Raw genomic sequence first — 18,689 nt, 5'->3', positions numbered from 1 at the left:
AGGCTTAAAGCATCAAAGTCCTGGTGCTGGCTGTGGTTTCACGTGTGCACTGGCACCTCGGGTAACTTGTGTCAGATAAAGGCAGGGAGTTTAGAGGAGGCAAGGCAGCCTACGAGGGCCTGGAGGCAGGGAGGCGACTGAGCTGAACTTGCCCTTTTGCTGCCCACACGTCTGTGTAACCGGTAACGCTGCTAAATCATAGGGCTCCTTACAGATAACTGCAGGTTGTGTAAGTGGAACTTGTTTGCCTTTGTAAGAAAATAAACATGAATAACCATCAGTCCCAATATTAGAGGCTATTTATGTTGCAAAATTCTGCTTGCAAATACTTCAGAAGAATTCGCACCTCTGATGCCTCGAACAAGCAGAGCGGTGCTTTCTGTACCACAAGCAGCTGGAGTGGCTGCACTTCCATCGCACGGGTGGTGTAGCGGCACTCACTGCCTGCAAAGCTCTTCGTGAAGGAAAAAATCAACTCTATTAATCGTATTTTTAAAACACCCTTTGTCACGAAATATGCAGGTGGTGAGTTATTTCCTCAAAGATAGGTTCTCAGCTGCTTAGGTAGCAGAGCTGGATGGTTTCTTTTTTTTTTTTTTTTTTAAATATACACAGATGTGGTCTTACAGTTTTCCATCAAATTCAGAATGTCTTCTCTGCTGAGGTTCTTCACCTGGAAGGATAGGTGTAGACGAGTCTCCATAAGTAAGAGAAGATATGGCAGAGATCCTTAGAAGGGAGGAACTTGCTTTCTGCTAATGACCATTGACCTATCTGCAAAATGTATTGAGATGCATGTAGATAAATATACAACTTTATTTTTCCCTGGGGCATTCCAGCTTTCTGCTTTGTCTGCCGCTTTGGGGCAGGGTGCTTGTGGCCACTTGTGTCGCTAGGCTTGTAAAAATACTTTCAGTGAAATATTTTTAGCTGGAAAACTGATTTGCCTAAGATTATAACTTATGTTAATTTTAAAGAAACTTAATGAAGGGTTTTTTTTTAAAGCTAAATGTTTGCCAGGAAAAAAACAACTCAACCCTGCGAACAGACTAGCCATCTGTTGGCCGCAATGTTCATCTGGGATTTTGGGAGATCTAAGTGTGAAGTTGAATCCTTACAAATTTTTTTTATTACTGCAGGGGAGATCCAGCCCTACGGTGGTGGGTGGCCCCGCACGAGGATGAGGGAATGGGAACTCGACCCTGGAACAGGCAAATCCACAGTGGCCAGTCTATTTCTGATTGATGGTTGAGCAGTCTCTCACTCTCCAGATTTGAAAGGTTTTGTGTGTTTTTTGTCCCAACGCAGAATAGGCAAAATGCTTTAAATCACTTTTCATTCTGACCGAAGAAACAATTTCCTACGAGCTCAGCCCTGAACAATAGAGCCTTGATCTTGATAGGGGGCTCTGGATGTTACTGTAATGCTAATACATGGCGCGGTTGGCCTTTGCGCTTCTGGCACATTTCAGGTACTATATAGGGAGTCTGTAATCAGCTGCAGAAAAATTCCCTTCTGTCTCTCTCCTAGCAACCCCTTCTGAACTGATATTTGAAAATAAGCTTGCTTTCTATATCATCCTCTAAGTATTTTCCACACTTACTGTCATTAAAATTCTCTTAATTGTTTTGGGAGTAAGGTAATTTGTCTTCAGGACTCCCTTCTAGTTTCTGTGGTCTTAAGGTAAAGCTTTTGAACTTCTTATCCTTTAGAAACCTGACTTGTATCCAGATTTTGCTCTTTTCTCTTGACTTTTACACTGGCAATATTTGACACAAAGTCAAATTAGTATACTGAGATGATAAAGAGATAAAAGCAGCAAGGTCATAAGTCACCTAGACTCAGAGCTTGAGTCACCTAAGCTCAGAGCCTTGAAAGGGGTTTGGTTGTATTTTTGTTAAACATTTTCGTGCATGTGATGTGTTATAGGCTGGTTTTGTACCTCTGTAATCTTGACCCCGTATACACACGGTGTAGCCGTGTGCCCTGCTGTGGAAAAAAGGCAGACTGCTCGTGCCACTACGAACCACTGGATTGCCACTAGGTCGAGAACGTTAAAGTCTCTATCCATTACCTGCTCGTTCTGTTCCTGCGAATCCGAATAACGAAGAGTGCGGAGAGTGTGGGCATAGAGGAATTTGTCTCGACAGAGTAGGCTAAAACAAGGTGAGGGGTTTGTGGTCTTCTCCATAAATGCTGACTGCGTGTTTGAAGTCCTGAGCACGCACAGGAGCGCTTTCTGCACAGATTTACATCAGTAGACGGTGAAAGAGGTGGATGGGAATCCTGGATGTGAACGTGGTTATCCTGGGAGAAACGCACGGGGGTTGCTGTGATCGGTCTGGTCACCTTAATTGTGGAGATCTTGCTCCAAATTCTTGATGCTCTTTTCCTGGGGCTTCCTGAAGTTGTACTCTGTTTTCTGAAGACCTGGAGCGTTTCTCCTTCCTGGGAGCTACTTGAGCTTGTTGCAGGATTTGGCACCAGGCCTTGTCTAGCTCTGAATGCAGGAGAGGGGGTTTGTTGTGCCCTAGGCACAACTGGGTTCCTTAAGTCTTGTGGGTCTCCAAACTGGCAACTCTTTCCTGGATCTGAGACAGCTGATTAATTGCTGGCGTGTTTGGAATGGGCTTCATTTGGGATTTAGTTGTAAGACTTTTGCCTTATGGAAAAAATCTGTCTGAGCTGAGAAAATAGTTGGGTCAGAGCCTGCGTTCTTTACTTGGAGATACATTGCTCTCAGCCGTGGTGGAGCTTTCTCTGGGAATGTGGTCCAGAGGGACAGTCCTCCAAATGTGTCAAGTCCCTTCTGCTGCTCCCCCATAGAATCATAAAATAGTTTGGGTTGGAAGGGACCTTTAACAGTTATTTAGTCCACCCCCCCTGCCATGGGCAGGGACATCTTCCACTAGGTCAGGTTGCTCAGAGCCCCATCCAACCTGACCTTGAATGTTTCCAGGGATGGGGCATCAACCACCTCCCTGGGCAACCTGTTTTTCCCCTGTGCTGCTAGAGGGTTCCATTGTACAGCTTTGCGGGATGGAGAAGCGTTGAGGTCTGCCTCGGGTTCCCAGTCTTCCTGGAGTCCCAGCTTGTGCAATAAATGTTTCCTGGGGATCATGTGTGCTAGGGGAATGGATCTGAAGACTTCCTGGAGATGGAAAGAGCCTGTGGGGTGTAAACGTTCTTCTTTCTGTAATTGCTCCATGCGCTTCTCCCAGTAGTGCTCTCAATCACTTTGTTAGTGGGATTTCAGGGTTTCAGATTCCTGGACATCTCGACATGTAGAGAAAACTTGGTGGAGAGGGGAAGACTCTTGACCCCACTTGTGTTCAAAAGTGCGAGTTCACGTGGAATTCACCTCATGCCCGGGAAAAAGGGCTTCCCCAGCTTCCTCAGTTTTGCTAATGCATTTCCAGAGAATTCCCCTGTGTTATACACGGGCTTTATTGCTGAAATTCACTGTGCTCTCAGTCTGTCCTCAAACTCTTCTATCATATTAATAAACGATGTGGTTGTTCCCAAACGCAGCATCCGCATCCCAATACATATCCCTTTGGTGAACCTAACTCACGTGTGGGTATTTTTGTAGGAATTTTAGGTCCTCACCACAACAGGGAGAATAATCAAATACGGCACGACATTGCTTACTAATAGTTTTTTGAACTTGGGAACACTAGGACTGAGTCTGAGTGCAGAAAGCTCTGCTTTAATTTATGGTTGGTATTAACATGCGGAGCCGAAGAGTATATAAGCTGCAGCTGCTCAGGAGCTTGCTCTGAAGATCAGGCTGGGAGAGCTGTTTTTTATTAAGTGGTACTTGATTTAGTCCTAAGTAAAACCATTTGTATTTAACCTGATCTGCGAAGCTGCTGTAAGTGTTAACATACTTCAGTATTAAACGTTTCACTCTGGGGCATCATCATACATGGCGGGTTTGTGTGAGAGCCCGTTTCTGAACCTGGAATAGTTATCCATTAGGTGAGTGTGTACGTTTTCAAAGGAACTTAAACTCAGTCAAGCCTATATTTAAAACTTACTGTCACAGTACTGGGTGACGTGAAAAGATCTGGTGACAAGTGTCCCTTAACATCAGGTCTGAAGCAAGCTGCAGTACTTCGGTGCTAAGCTACTCTCCGCAAACCCGTAGGGATGTAGCTTTTCCCAGAGATGCCCGTTGGCTTTTAGCGGAGAAGTCACTTGCACTTGGGCAGTTAGGCATCGATCTGCCCTTTGTGAGCTGCTCTTGGGTGACTGCCAGGTGCAGCGAGCTGCTTGCCATTTAACTGTAGGGCAGAGCAGCTTATGCTGAACCAAGAAAACTCTTGAGCCAAAACAAACCGCTATAAACTTTTCTCCCTCCCCATGAGAATGAGGGGAAGAAGGTTATTGCGTCCAAATTCTTGGAGCTGGCACTGTGGGAAAACTCTGTCCAACCTGGGAGTCATTGTACTTGAGGAACTGTAATAAATCCTGACGGACCCCGCAGATAGGACTTGGATCTCCTGCGTACGAGTACGCCCACAGACTGCCGGGATTGAATTGGCACTCCTGGATGGCCTCTTCTCTTAAAGTAGTTTGTGACACACCTTAAGCAGACTTCATGGGTCGTAATGCGAGATCAGGGATAGGTCTGAGCTGAGAATTATTTGTTCCTGGTGGTAGGTCCCAGGCAGTTAGGTCCCTGGTGGGTCAGGAATATTTAAGTGAGCGGGTATGTGTGTGCCCAGGTGCCTGTTTGCTCAGTGCCGTGAAGGTGCAAGGGGGTCTGCGTAATTGCTGCAAAGCGAAGAGCTTCCTGGGCAAATTTTGTGCCTTGAAAGCAGAAAAGCTTTTGCATCAGAGTGAAAAATCTTGGTTGTAAAAGGGAACCTGGCTTCAGTTCCTCTTAGCCTGAGCGTTTCTGCCAAGCTCGCTGCTGTGATGTTAAGGATCTTTTATTAGATATTCTGTGCTGTTGCCCGCTTCCGTCAAACAGGGGCAGCCTCTGTGCTGCAGAGCTGAAGCAGTCTGAAGTTCAGGTGGGAATAAACCTTTGATTTTCTCCTGCTCTGTTTTTTTTCTGATGCTTTTCTCGTAATTCATATTAAGATTATTGATTAAAGGTAATTGCTGTAGGATATTATTCACAATCCATTAACCCTGAGTTATAGCAGAATTCTTCAGCAAGCTTGGGTGCTGAAACATCACCATTCATTGTCTTAACTGAGCCTTACTTGAAATGAAGATTTCTTGCCTTTCCGTTTGTATTCCCTTCTTCCCAAAGCACTGGTGCTTTGATTCTTTCCTTCAAATGTTGAGAAATACAGTTGTTCTTTTCGCACTGTAACAGCCTCATAATCTCGCCCTTCTGCCATCTCTCCGAAGACGCGGAGTTTTTTGGTCTTGCAAGTCAAATTAACATGAGATTGCCGTAATTTGCATCGTAGCTGTGGGAGGCCGTCTGACAGCGCCGAAGGCAGCCAAAGAGAATTGAATTCATCAGCTCTCGCGTTTGTCAGAGCAGCGACTGGGGCGAGTTCTGCTCCTCTAATCTGGGCAGGAGAGTAAACATTTAATGCGAGTGGTTGGCAAGGGTGACTTTCTGCGTTGTGGCTCATCTCCTGAGCGCTGGAAAGGAGAGAGGTCTCTCCGAGTCCTGGCCTCACCTCCGAGCCTTGCCCCTGGGGTTCACGTCTGTGTGCGGTGAGGCTTTGGAGCTGTTGCTGTTCCTAGATTTTTAGCTCCCCTCCACAGCCCGAATATGTTTCCAAATACCTTGCTGATAGGGGCTCGGTGTTTTCTTAAATCGGAGCTTACGCTGTGCAGAAGGAGATGGAAAACACTAAGCAGCTCTGAGGGGAAGGGAGTCATCATCTCAAGATTGCTCAATGCGGGGGGAGGGATTCTTCAGTGTGTAGAATTGGCTTTTACTAACGTCATTGTGGTGGTGTGGTCACTTAGATGTGTCAAGACGCTCAAATTGCATGTTGTAGAATATTTTGAATATTTGGTTTTAAACTATTTGTTTTGACAGGCTTCTAGCAAGTTACCTGTATCTGAATAAATGGGTTTTGGTTCCTGGACTACATATTTTCCTTTACTTGATATATCAGTATTGAGAGCAAACACGAAGTCACAATCTTAGGAGGACTCAATGAATTTGTTGTGAAGTTTTATGGACCACAAGGAAGTAAGTAAATGACCCAGCCCTTCTATAAAAACAAACTAATGGCTCATGGTGGGGAACAGTGAAATGACACATTATTCTGGAGTGGAAGAAGAGATGAGCAAATCTAAGTGGAGGTGAGAAATCAAAGGGTAGCAGTGTTTGAAGGCTGCTCTCTCAAGGGCGGGGAGAAATACAACTGTGACGATTAACGCAGATGAACCACCTCCCTTGGAGCTGAGCAGAGCTGGATACTGCCTTTGGACAACTAAGCCCTCTGCTATGGCCTTCAGCACTGCTCTTGTTGATCCTTAGCTTTTCTAGACCTGGCTCATAAGTTTTGCATCAGTCATCTGAATTTTTGCGGAGTTTGTAATTAAGGTGGCTTTTCCAGTGACTAAATCACAAGTCAGGTCTCCAGCGTGCCTTAATTTAGTAACATCTCTAAAGGTAAGTAGATTATTCTCAAGTCTCTGTTTTGAATAAGGCTCTTGTGTCATTGTGCCGAGATCTTCTGCAGTATCAGTTAAAATCGTGTATTTCTTGTCAGGCAGCACAGGAAAAAGGCTTTTACCGTAGGAGGTTTGATATGAAATCTTACCCCCTGATGGCACTAAGTATTCTTCCAAAGATGTGTTTTGCTTAATGCTGTAGTTCTATTTATTCTCTCCTGAGTTATGAAGTGTCTAATACCTGCATTTCTTTCATTGCAGCACCATATGAAGGTGGAGTATGGAAAGTTAGAGTCGACCTTCCTGATAAATACCCTTTCAAATCCCCGTCTATAGGTAACCAATAATCACTTTCAATCAAAATCCTTTTACTGTTTATGCAGGAGAGATGTTATTGCTTGCAGCATTGTTGCAGGTGAAGTTGCACCAACCCTCGGTGCAATCATAAGCTCTTTACTTCAACTCTGCAAATGCTTTTACCGTAGACTTCCAGATATCGCATACCAAGCAGAGAGGAAGTTTGGTCTTTTGGCTGAAGGTCTAGGAACTGGAAATGTGGTTTGGTCACATGTTTGTGTGTTGATGAAGTGAGTCTCTCTACCCTGCTTTTTTAATAATATATCCGTTTGTGAGTAAGGTGGAGGATACCACAGTGAGTGCTGGAGCCTGTTTATATAAAATGACTCATTTTATATATGAGAGCAAAGACCACAGTGCATGTTCATAATCTTGGGGTGAACCTAGCTGTTGGGACGTCTTGTCCAGAAGTGGATAGAAGTGAAGGCAGGAGCTGAAGCCTCTGTCCTCCTGGACTAGGTGATGCATATATGGAAGAAGATAGAAGCAGGGACCTATCACCAGAAAAATTGCAGCTAGCTGGACTGGTCAGGCTGGTTTAACCTTCGAGAGCAAATAAGAAGTTTGATAAGGAAATATTCTTTAGTCTGTATCCGTCCTGTCTTTGGCCTTGGGTAACGGTGAACTGACTCGGATGTCTTCTGGTACCTAACTTGATTCCAATCGCTTAAGCTCTAAATAAAATAGCCAATATTGCTTGAAAAACTGGAGCAGATGCATGAAGTTCCAACATCTCTATTCTGGCTTATGAAATAAGTGCTGGCAACTCAGTGACATGGCGCTTCTCTGTCAGAAGGGTGTGCTTGTGGCTCAAGCCACCGGAGGACTCTAAAGAATGGAGAAAACTGCCCGAGGAGAACTGATGTGGAAACTTGACTATATGGGTTGGACGAGATGGGTCTCTTCCAATATCAACATCCTGATTTGGAGTTGATAAGTATTGGCTGCTTTCTTAAAATAGACTCTTAGGCTAAGAGTGCCTTCTATTTCAGATCTCTCTCTCTCTGGTGTGAGAAATAATCTGTCTGGTTCCAAATGTGAAACATGCCTTTTGGGAAAGAGCGACGCTGTTTTTACACCGTCCTTTACCTTTCTTTTTTTGCTGTTGAAACCTGAACTGAACCACAGAAACGTGCACGCAGCTGAGTAACAATGCAGTATTGCTGCAGCTACGTGAATTCTTTTCTCCTTCCTCTTGAGTCAACTCTGAAACTTGCTATAAACCTCTTAGGTTAGAGACTGTTTATGAGATGCACAGTATGTTTTTGGTGCCAGTCATTTTTCCCTCCCCGCTTCTCAAGTGCCACAAACCGATGCAGATCAGGGTACTGTCATGCTGGCAATCTTAAATGTGGGCTGGCTACAGACAACTCTCAGAAAGCATATAAAACCCAGTTTCCTTGTTGTTAATTGCTGTGGTGCTAGTCCACTCAAGATTATTTTTCTCTCTCCTGATGTTCTTCCTGTGTGTATCAGAAATCAAGATTGCTGGCTTAAAGCAAAAACAAACTTTCTTTCCAGTAGCCTACGAAGCCAATGCAGCTCAACGTTGGCCGGGCTCTTGTATATTTAGTGCTGTTGACTTAGACTCCGGTTAGTCGCATGGAAGGTGGTAGTTTGACCTTTTGGTGGTTTGGCTTGGAGGCTGTTTAGTGCTGGTTGGGATAGGCGGGAGTAAAAGGCAACCTGGGATCAGAGTTGGCCCAGCTGTATTTTCAGAACTGACACCACAAGGATGGCCTTTCTCCTTGTGAACTCAGGGTGGGGTGGGTGGGTATGCAGGGAGTTGTTTTCTGCTCAAATCACTGAGTTGCTTTGTCCCTTCTAATGTTGCTTTTGCTGTCTTCCTTTTAGTACAGCATCTTTCCATCCGTCAGCTTGCTCATACCCGCTGTGTTGCGACTGTCTTACTCCGGACTCATTGCACCTTCTAGCATGCTTCTCTTGCCCTATGAGTCTGTTTGAGCGGTGGAAAACTACCTCTTCTCACGCTGAACTCCCCAAAAGGCTGCCTCTTGCTCTAGGGCCTGCCTTGCTGTCTGTTGGGCGAGGGCTGCTGGAAGTGCAGGTTACCTCCTGGGCAAAGCTGTGCCGCTGAGGTTTCAGCTTGAATAAACAGTCGATGCTAGACAAGAGCTGGCTTAGCAAAGCAGGGCTCAGCTCTGCTGCCAGGAGGAAAGATCTGTGGAGTGGAAGCACCAAGGGGAGCGCTAGGACCCGGGGAAACTCCCAACCAGCTGCAGGAAGAGGTTTGTTTTTCTTTGTTTGGTTCCCATTTCTGCTGCCCCAGTCCAGCTTATCTGGACAGCCAGGGCCGAGTGACGTCTCGGCACCTTCCTCTGGGCCAGCCAGATCGCCGCACGGCTGCTCTCAGAGTCAGACTCCGTGTGTGGTGCCCAATACCGCTGGTTTTGGCATTACAGATAGCTCCAGAGCAAGCCTTCGTCCCAGCTGAACCGGGAGCATTCACAAGCTTGTAAATGAGACAAGATCCTGTTCTCTCCCAGGTCTGCCTGTTCCGGTGAGCACGGGTGTCCTAACCCAGCAGTCCTCAACCAGCTTGAGCTCTCGATAACACAGGGGTGGGAATTAGTAGGGAAGAAATTTGCTGCGGCAATCTCTGATCTGTAAAGAGGTGGAATTGAAGGATTTCGGAGATGGTGGAGCCTGTAAATGGTCAGAAGGTCATTTAGAGCACACGTGTAGCTTGTTCGCAGTCCTTCTGTTCTCAGCACTGCAGAGCTCCCACTGTGGTGAGGACATGCAGAGTTCAAATTGTCTGTGTCAGTCACTGGCTTGTATAAAGTATAGAATCCAGCAGTTTCTTTTTCTTTAATTACACTTTCATAGCGAAGCTTAAAGCCAAAATGCTGTTCTTGCAGCTTTCCTTGTTCCTCTAGTACTGTAGGCTAAAATTTTCTTTCCATCTTAGAAAAATCTTAATGCCGTCTTGAACGTGGTGTGGGCTTTTTGCAGCAAATAACATGATGTCTTGAAGCACATCCATGTTCTAGAAAGCCGCTTCTGAAAAATGACTGCTAATAGTTGCCTTCTAATCTGTTCAAATTGCTTTTATCCCAGTGTGGTTCTGAGTATAAGGCACGTGAAAACTTGGTGTTCTCTTCTAAAGTGTGACTGACAAACCTGAGTAGAAAAGGTTTTTAAAGTGAGTTCCAGATTTGTCATCTGGAAAGATGCAGACCTTTTCTTAAACCCTAAAAGAGTGGTGGTCCTTTTCGCCTTTGAGGGTCTCTAGCAGAAGCCTTTGTTCGTTGTGGTGGCTCTTCTCCTGCCAAATCTTTGCTCCCTTGTCCCATGCACAGCTCCCTCCTCAAATATGCGTGGCATTTATTTCCTGCCCTTCTCAGGTTGGTAATTATTGCTGTAGTCTATTAAATGATGCCGCCCCAGGGACAGCGCTCTCCTGACATTGCAGGCAATGCCTCTGCTTAAAGACGTGAACCATCCTGGGATCTATGTGAAAAGAGCAGTTCCTGGGAGAGCTTCCACCGTTTCATCATGTCCTGCAGTACCTTTCTGGTATTTCTGGCACTGCCTGTTCCTTGCTTGCTCTTTGCTGTGTAATCGGACAGATCCCACATTGGTGCAGGATGACTTTTCCTAACAAGAGCTATACAACATACAGTAAAAAGGGAAATACGCATCCTAGAAGAACACGAATCTAAACGGAGCCAGATGTGGGGATGTCATGTTGGCGGTGGGCTTGAGTGCTCCCATTGAGCTGAACTAACTCCGCTCGTGATCCCTAAATATCCAAATCTAACTTGAGCAGTTTGCTAGAACAAAACCGACTCCTGAAAAATACCCTGTTGCTTTCTGAAGCTAGTGAATGCTGCTGCTCTTAATGCTTGTGTCAATTAATGTAAATATCCCTGCGTGCTTATGAGGACCTGAAGCACTCCCTTGCTAGAAGTTTGGTTCCATTTTTGCTTTCTCCTAGACAATGTTTTGAGCTGTTTATGATTTCGGTAACCCTGCTGGCACTGCTTCGTTACTTTTCCCTTCCCTCTGGGATTTAATATCTTCAGGGGAACTTTCTGCCTAGTCTGTTCCTGCTTTTTCAAAGGGGAGTTGTGAAGTACTTGAAGTACTGTTTTGAGCTCCTAAGTCACGAGAACACTTTGTGTAAATTTTGTATGTTTTTAATCAGTCCATATGCCTGCCAAGAGCCGGAGATTAATGCTCTTTGATGCCACGCACACGGGAGGAAGCGCAGAGTGTGAATGTCCTGCCCTGCTTAGATGATAGGAGCAGTAGAAACGTGTGAACCTGGGAGCCTGAGCTCTTACCTAGAAGCACCATGGCATTTATTTTATTGCAAAAATCTGCAGAAATATTAGGCCGGCACTGAGTCACTCTGGTTTCTTAATAATCAAATGTCACAGCTGCAAAGTTTGCGTACAATATGCTCAGAGCCTCCATTTCTCAAATAACTTCTGTATATTTATACACAGTTCTCATTTTCCTTCCATCTCTGGGCCAGTCATTTGCAGATATCTTGCATTTATATTTCACCTTTCTCCTAAGTGTTTTGCAAAACAAAATGCCTAGTATGTACACAAAACATATGGAAGTGTGTGTGTATATGTGTGTGTATGTATATAGCGAGACATTGTGGCAGCCAGTACAGGAATGAAGCAGTGTTTGGCTCCAGCCAGGATTTAGCAGATCTCTCCTGCTTAATTTTTCTTTTTAACTGCAGCTGCTATTTTTACTTTCAGCTCCTCTCTGGATTGCCTTACATTTTGCTACTTAGAATTTCATGAGTCACTTATCGCCTGTGACCATTCTGAGCTCGCTCTTCCCTGTGTGTGTTGATCCTTATTCTGACCTACAAGCGATGTGAAAATGCTTGTTCTTTCAAATACGCTTAGCTTTGTCTAAGGGGAAAGACGAGACACCTAAAGGTAATTTGTATCCCTGTCTCCACTCCGGTCTGACGCACAACTGTGCACCTTCTGCAGATTCCCTGCTACAATCGGAGAATGGGAACAGACTGACAAAATGGGGTAGGTGTTTTCAGCCTGACTTGGCACAGATGCACTGCCTTCTGCGCCAGTCTCTGAAGCCTGGGCATCAGGTGATGGTGCACCTAAGCAATGAGATGAACTGATATTGGGCAATTGCTTTGTGCTAGTCCTGCATGTTTTTCCAGAGATTGCTGCTCTTAGCACCAGTCTGTAAGCTTGTGGATACTGCTTTTCCGCTTCCAAGAAGGACCGCTCAGCGATTCACTCTGAGCAGGAGGTCCAGAGTGTATAGCTCTGCCACTGTTTTCTGCCAGCTACAGCCATATTTTTCTGTCCTGATCTTTCCCTCATGAAGCTGCTGCAGAATTATTTATGGTATTGTTTTGAAAAGCTACTAGATTTTGAGTACGGTAATACAAACTGTTCTACTTCTGCTGTTAGCAAGCTGACGTTACGCAGCACCTCACACCACCGCCGTGCAGTGAATGCCTCCGCGGTGAGTGCACAGTGTTATATTTGACTCTGTAGTTAGTGCTCAGAATGGGCTCCTAACCTCCAAATCTCATAAAAAAGAAATCCTTGCCTTTGCCAGTGACCTGAGAGTGCTGGACAAGGTACGCACCTCCGAGGCGGGCTGATCCTGTGCCCTTCACGTGGGGAACAGCCACACGCTAAACCAGTTGTCCCAGTCTGCAAAGGGGAATAGGTACTAAGGTGAGGACTGAGGCAGAGGTCTTGCTCTCGTGCCCTCTCCCCCATCTCCAACCATGGTTTCTCAACCTGTGGTGCATGGCGGGCTCATGATCAGTTACACAAGAAGGTCGTCCTTGAAATGAGTGTAATGTGTTATTTAAAAATAAAAAAAATAAATGCATGTTCCCTTGCAGGCTTTTGGGTGTTTGGGGTGGGGGAAGTAATAAACATTAAGTTTAGACTAATGTTAAATGGCTGTTTGGCAACACTGCACGAGCACTTGGGAGATCTTTTTCCATTAGGTAGGTTGTCCAGTGGTTAAAAAAAGCAGAGGGAAAACACTGCTCTTGACCTCTCTGTGCTGTACACAAGCTCTTTTGCGTGCTGATATCTCTGCACATAGTTCTGCCTCGAGCCTTGGGTGGTCACCCAAGCCACGTTGATTTGGTGTGGAATTTAAAACTCACTGCATCCTGCTTCAGAGAGGCTGTAACCACCTTCCCACCTCACCAGCCAGGCAGTCTGAACAGTTTCCTGACTTGGCCTTAATCTCTCGTTAAAAATAAAACTTTGAGGCTTGTCAGTCTTGCTGCACTGAAAAGCCAGGCGCGGTTGCATACACTTGTCCTGTCGCCTGTTTGTTTGGCACTACGGTGGTACACAGATACGAATCTGCTGTCACAGTTGTTCAGGTAGAGAAGTGTCCAGCTGGCCTTATTTTATGAGCAAAGAGAGCCGACACGTGGGCAAGCAGTGGCGAGTTTGGGATGGGTAAGTGGATATAAACTAACTCCACTCTGGCACGTTCCCCAGAGCCGGTGGGAAGTCCTCTTACAGTTATCGCTGATGTGGTCGGGCCGTGCAGCTGACTCCCTGCTGAGCAAGAAGACGCGAAGCCGGGAGGCTGGGATGTGCTGTGTATGCTGGCACGCTGCTTTTCCTCCTTCCCGCATGCTTCCGCAGGGCTAGCAGCACTAGCGTCGCTTTGAAGAGCTGTGCCGCAGGAAAAAGTCTGTTTTGGGGACCTCTCACCTAAGCTACCAGCTAAGCTGGCTGTACTTTGAGCTCAGATAAGCAACGGGCCACCTTTTGAAGCGCCGCTTGTTGGATTGCAGCCGGTTCCTGACTTGGAGGAGAAGCACCAAGGGGTGCAGAAAGCTTTCTGCTGCTGCGGGCCAGCATTGTGCAGCTGGAGCTGTGGAAGGAGCAAGGAGGTAGTCTCCAGCCCAGGTGGCTGATCCCTCTTGAGAAGGACCAAGGAGAATTGAGTCCATTCTCCTTGAATGGTAGATGAGCAACCTGATCTAGTGGAAGGGGTCCCTAACCATGGCAGGGGGGTTGGAACTAGATGATCTTTAAGGTCCTTTCCAACCCAAAAACTGTTTTATGATTCTGGGGGCTGTACCGAGGTAGGGGACCCTTTCTAAATCACAGTCCAGCCCTATAGGCGTAGGATAGGGGAGCAATCGATGCGGAGCAACCTCTTGCAGGAGCTTTCTGCCTAAGGGCTCCACAGGACGAGAAGTGCCTTGGGAGTCTTCAGCATTCCCCAAGTTATCCAGGTATTTGGGCTCTGCCTCTTGGAGGAGAACTTGCTGGCAGAGCAGCTCACGACAGCGCGTTGGTTCTGGCAGTGCGTTCAAGCCATCGCCTGGGAGCTTTAGTCTGCAGTTGTTTGAGAGACGTTGACATCAACGTAAGTCTGAAATTCCTCCCTGGTTCTCCGCTGGTTTTGCTCACCTGGAGAGCAGTGTTCAGCTATCGCCCAGCCACAGGGCCCGATCCGCGGAGTGACCGCTTTGACCCAACTGCGAGTCAGTGCCCTGGATGTTCAGACCCATCCATGGTTGGTGCGTGAGCGCGGTGAGAGAACTTCATTTCATACTGGAATATGTCCAGCTGCTGGAGCTTTATGAATGTTCCTGTGTTTGCAGCATCAAGGAAGATTGACAGCTTTTCAGTTAGCTGATTTTTAATTTAAAAATGCTCTTCTCTTCAAAGATTTTGTCAACCCAAGGAGTGATTACTCCAGGGCTATTGCTGAAACACCAGTGTTTTTGAAGGTCGGCATCTGCATATTGGTCTCAGCGTCTTCCAGTATCAGAACAGACGTGTCCCTTTCTGTTGTGTAACTCCTTTGGGGATGTACAGAGTTTTTTCTGTTAGCACCCAAAGGCTTTTTGTCCATGCAGATTTTGTGGAGTCCTGCTTTACCTTCAAAGGCAATCCTGGACCTCAGCATCTCTGTATGGAAGGGGTGGACTGCAGCCACTCTGCTGCTGGAATTCCTCCTAAGCGTTGGCTTTTCCAGGGTTCGGTGTGAATATTGTTTTAAAATGTTAAATTAAGTGTTTACAGCCAGTCCAGCATACAGAATCACGACTGCTCAGGCTGTGACCTTGGCTTCGTGCTTCAGGCTGTGGTAGGAAGCCAAAATCAAGAGCCTGTCCCTTGGCACTCTTCATGGAGCGCTCACCTGGGGTTCTGCACAGTGTATTAATTGGGGTGTGCTGTGTTCAAGACTATGGCAGTAAACCTGCCCCAGTGTTTATGCTGGTGTGGGAGGTTGTTTTTTTTTTTACTCCTGGCTTCCTCTTTAAATCGGAGTTTCATTTTTTACATGGATGTTTATGCTTGCTTTGTCTTTTGTATTTGTAAAAATAAATACAGAGCAAGTCAATATTATGTGAGCATAATATTATTAGAGCAATGTTAGTGCTTTATCACTGTAGATGGCTTTACATTTCAAATAAAGGAGGAGATAATAGCTTGAACTTATTTCTGGGTCAGGAAGAGGAAAGATATGAACAGGGCTGCTCTTGGCCTGGGCAGTTTATGTCTGTAGGAGAGTGAGACTGGGGGGACCTTGAAGAGTTGCAAGAAGATGTGGCAACAACCTGGGAAACGAGGAGTGCAGGGAGTTTCCTTTGTGTCCTTTCTTGAAGAACAATTGTTTCGTTTGCAAAGCTTCAGACCAAGGACAATGTGAAGGAAGGGATTGTTCCTTGCCTGGGTGAATGCAAAGATGACAGAGAAGAATTACAAATCTCTAGCACAGGAGCTGCTTGAGCAGACAACCTAATCTCATCTCCCTGGATATCGAGTGCAGCTTAAATGCTGAAGTGTGTGAATGAAGAGTTGACCAAAACCTTGCAGGTGGGTTTGCAGCAAAGCCTTGTCCAACCAGCTGCAGGTGGCTGTGGTAGAAGGTACTAGGAAATAGGTGAGATGATCAGAAAACCAAAATGAGAGAAGGCAGAGGGATGCCTGCGTCTAGCTGGGTTAAAGACAGCCGGTCTGCGTCCCAGATACCAGAACAAAGAGTGTTTAATTCAGCAGATCTATACATTACCATCCTATTCTTGTTACCTGGTGTCTTCCCCCATCCTCTCTTCTGTTCTGCTTTATCAGAAACTGAACTTCCCCCCTGCCTAAGAGAGAAACAGGATTTAGAATCAGGATCGGTGCTCGCTCTAGCTCTCCAGTGCTGGCATAATGGATCCGTGACCTGATTTAAACTTGTGAGAGCTGCCATAACGTAAATATTTGATGGAACTCAGCTTCCCTTTTTAAGTCTGCTTCAGTTTTTCAAGCTAAATCATGGCAAGGTATTCCTGAAAGACACTTGTTAGCGTGGAGCTGTTCATGCAGTTCTCGGTTCTTCTTTTAGAGATTTTTCTGGCTTCGGGCATCATTTCAGCCTTGTGTTGTATTTATGCAAAATCTGAGCAAGTACAAGTAAACATGAAATTATATTTGTGTCATAATACGTGGAAAGAAAGGGAGTTAAATCCATATGTCGGCTCTTTCCCCAGATGGGAACCATGCTGTCACTCAAATCGCGATCGCTCCGTGTTTGGGCAGAGATGGTACATTGGGTACAACTACCGCAGTGTCTCCTTGGAGGGGGGGATAAAGGTGGTGACGGTGGGGAGTTTGCTGAATGGTAAACGGTGACTGCTCTGAAGGGAGAACTTCTGTGTGTTTTTAGGGCTGGAAGGAGCTTTTTAAATGGATTGAGTCTGATATCCCAGACTTAAATTTCTTACCCATTTTTATAAACATGGACCTTTATCAGAAGAAATAGTTGCTGTTAGCTAAAGTAGATTTCTTCTTATTGCAGAAAGGTGTGATTCCCACATGCGCAGTGTTTGTAGGGCTTTACGGGCTGCGGGATGACGGTACCGCAGAGGAAAGAAGGTTTTATTTTAAGTTCTGAAAAAAATCAATGTTAAGATGTGGAAGCAGCTTAACCTGTAACAGAAACAAGGGTTGCAGCAGCCCTTCTGGGCAGAGCCCAAATGATTCGGCCAAGCCAGCAGAAGTATATAGGAATACTTGATCCATTTGGCAGTGAAATAACTGGAAAACCCAGTTTTCTATCCCAGCTCCATGTCCATTCTGCGCGGGGGACGTGTCCCACACCCAGGTATTTGGGTTCCTCCTGTTGAAAGGAAAGGGAAGAGTTTGGAAGCTGGATTCTGCATCTGCTGACAGCCATCGTCTGCAACACTTGACTTTGCTTTTGGGGTGGATGTGCTTTACTTCTACACAGGCTATGGTGCCAAGTATGGTGTGTGTTATAATTCCTTTAATATCTTTGTTTTATAAGCTTTATTTGTGGGAGAAGAGGGGAGTGTTTTTGAGGTGCCATCTGTCTTGAACTTGAGGTTAAAGCAGACAGCTGGAAAACACGGCTTACCTCTAGCTGCTGCTATCAGATGCAGTCTTTAAAGTGTGAGGCATCTTCTACCGTGATGTCGTAAGTCTTGAAACCACAGGATTTTTTTTAACAATTCAATTTGCAAGTCAGAACAAAGAAAGCACTATCAAATCTAGAAGTCTGGAATGATGAGCTTTCTCATTCTAGACCTTGCATCTGAGCTGTTTCTTTTCAAGGAGACCAGAGGTACCAGCAGATTAATTAATTGCTGTATTGATGTAAAACTTGAAGTATTAGCGCTCTGTCCCTGAATGGCTTACAAATGTAGACTTCAAGTTCATAGAAAATCTTTGTTGGGAGACATTACAAAAAAAAAAAGAATCTTAAAGCAAACGTTGAGCTTAAATTTTGTGTTTAGTGTTTATTCAAAAGATCCTTGCAGCTTTTAAAAACACTTTATCAGATGTGGGTGCTCGATTGTGCTGATGGGCAGTTCCTTTCAAGATAATACTGAACCACAAAACCTTTGCGGTACGGTTGCACTGTAAACAGAGGGTTTTGCTGAATTTCGAGGGAATGGACAAGGACCCTAGGGGCAGAGTGTTGCCTGTGTATTTTAAAGGTTACATAGCTATATATAGCTAAGGCTGGGTTTTCTTTGAAAGTAGTCAGATGAGTCCTTATTCAGTAAATTCCAGACTTCTCTTATTAAAAAAAAAAAAAAAAAATCTTTGGCTGTTTTCTGCTATTTACCAGTGTGTCTCTTTGCAGGATTCATGAATAAAATTTTCCATCCCAACATTGACGAAGCGTAAGTAAATCCCTGGTGTGTGGTTTTTCTGAGGAGTTTGTCTAATTGTAACTGTATTTTGCCTTCACAATAGTACGCTGATGAGTTGAATAATGCTATCATCAATCTAAGAGTCCGGAGTGGGGAATTTGATAGAAGTAGCTGTTGTTGCAAGTTAACTTTCAGGAGTGGGTCAGGCTGTGGGCAAGACTAGAGAGCTGCATGCCGCAGACTCTTGCGGATGTGGTCTTTGTATTGTAACATGCTTCATTTACAGAAAATTCAAGGTTGCCAGTCCCCCTCCTCATTGGCATCATTTCTAGAAACAAGGAACAGCGTCGGCTAAGCCATAGCCCCCTCTTTAGCTGAAGTTCACATCTATACTAAAATTCTTCAAAACATAGATGTTTTGCCACATTTTTTTCGGTTAAGGTTTGTTAAGGGGAGCCACCTATGCTTCAGTCTGTCCAGCAGAGCCCCACACGGACCAACTAATTCAGTAATGGCTCCAACTTACTTTCTTTTGTGCAGAGTATGAAGATTCATGTCGTTAAAGGCTGCCCCTCTATTAACCACAAGACAGGAGTAAATCATA

The 18,689-nt window shown here is 45.3% G+C and overlaps 1 protein-coding gene across 5 annotated transcripts in view; it reads left to right on the top strand.

Moving 5' to 3' along the window:
• Nucleotides 1–18,689, top strand: part of UBE2H (ubiquitin conjugating enzyme E2 H) — a 54,119-nt gene that overhangs the window by 21,748 nt on the left and 13,682 nt on the right. The window contains exons 2-4 of one of the 5 annotated variants that reach the window (XM_075141762.1): nucleotides 6,096–6,172; nucleotides 6,862–6,936; nucleotides 18,076–18,115. In XM_075141762.1, the coding sequence (XP_074997863.1) occupies nucleotides 6,096–6,172; nucleotides 6,862–6,936; nucleotides 18,076–18,115 (192 nt within the window). Of the gene's footprint in view, nucleotides 1–6,095; nucleotides 6,173–6,861; nucleotides 6,937–9,312; nucleotides 9,479–17,525; nucleotides 17,551–18,075; nucleotides 18,116–18,689 lie in introns of those variants that run through there. The other 4 variants (XM_075141770.1, XM_075141787.1, XM_075141796.1 and 1 more) reach the window with 4 other exon arrangements.

This window comes from Calonectris borealis, chromosome 1 (genome assembly GCF_964195595.1).
Source record: "Calonectris borealis chromosome 1, bCalBor7.hap1.2, whole genome shotgun sequence".
Lineage (NCBI taxonomy): Eukaryota > Metazoa > Chordata > Aves > Procellariiformes > Procellariidae > Calonectris > Calonectris borealis.
This window is presented reverse-complemented; position numbering and strand designations above follow the sequence as displayed.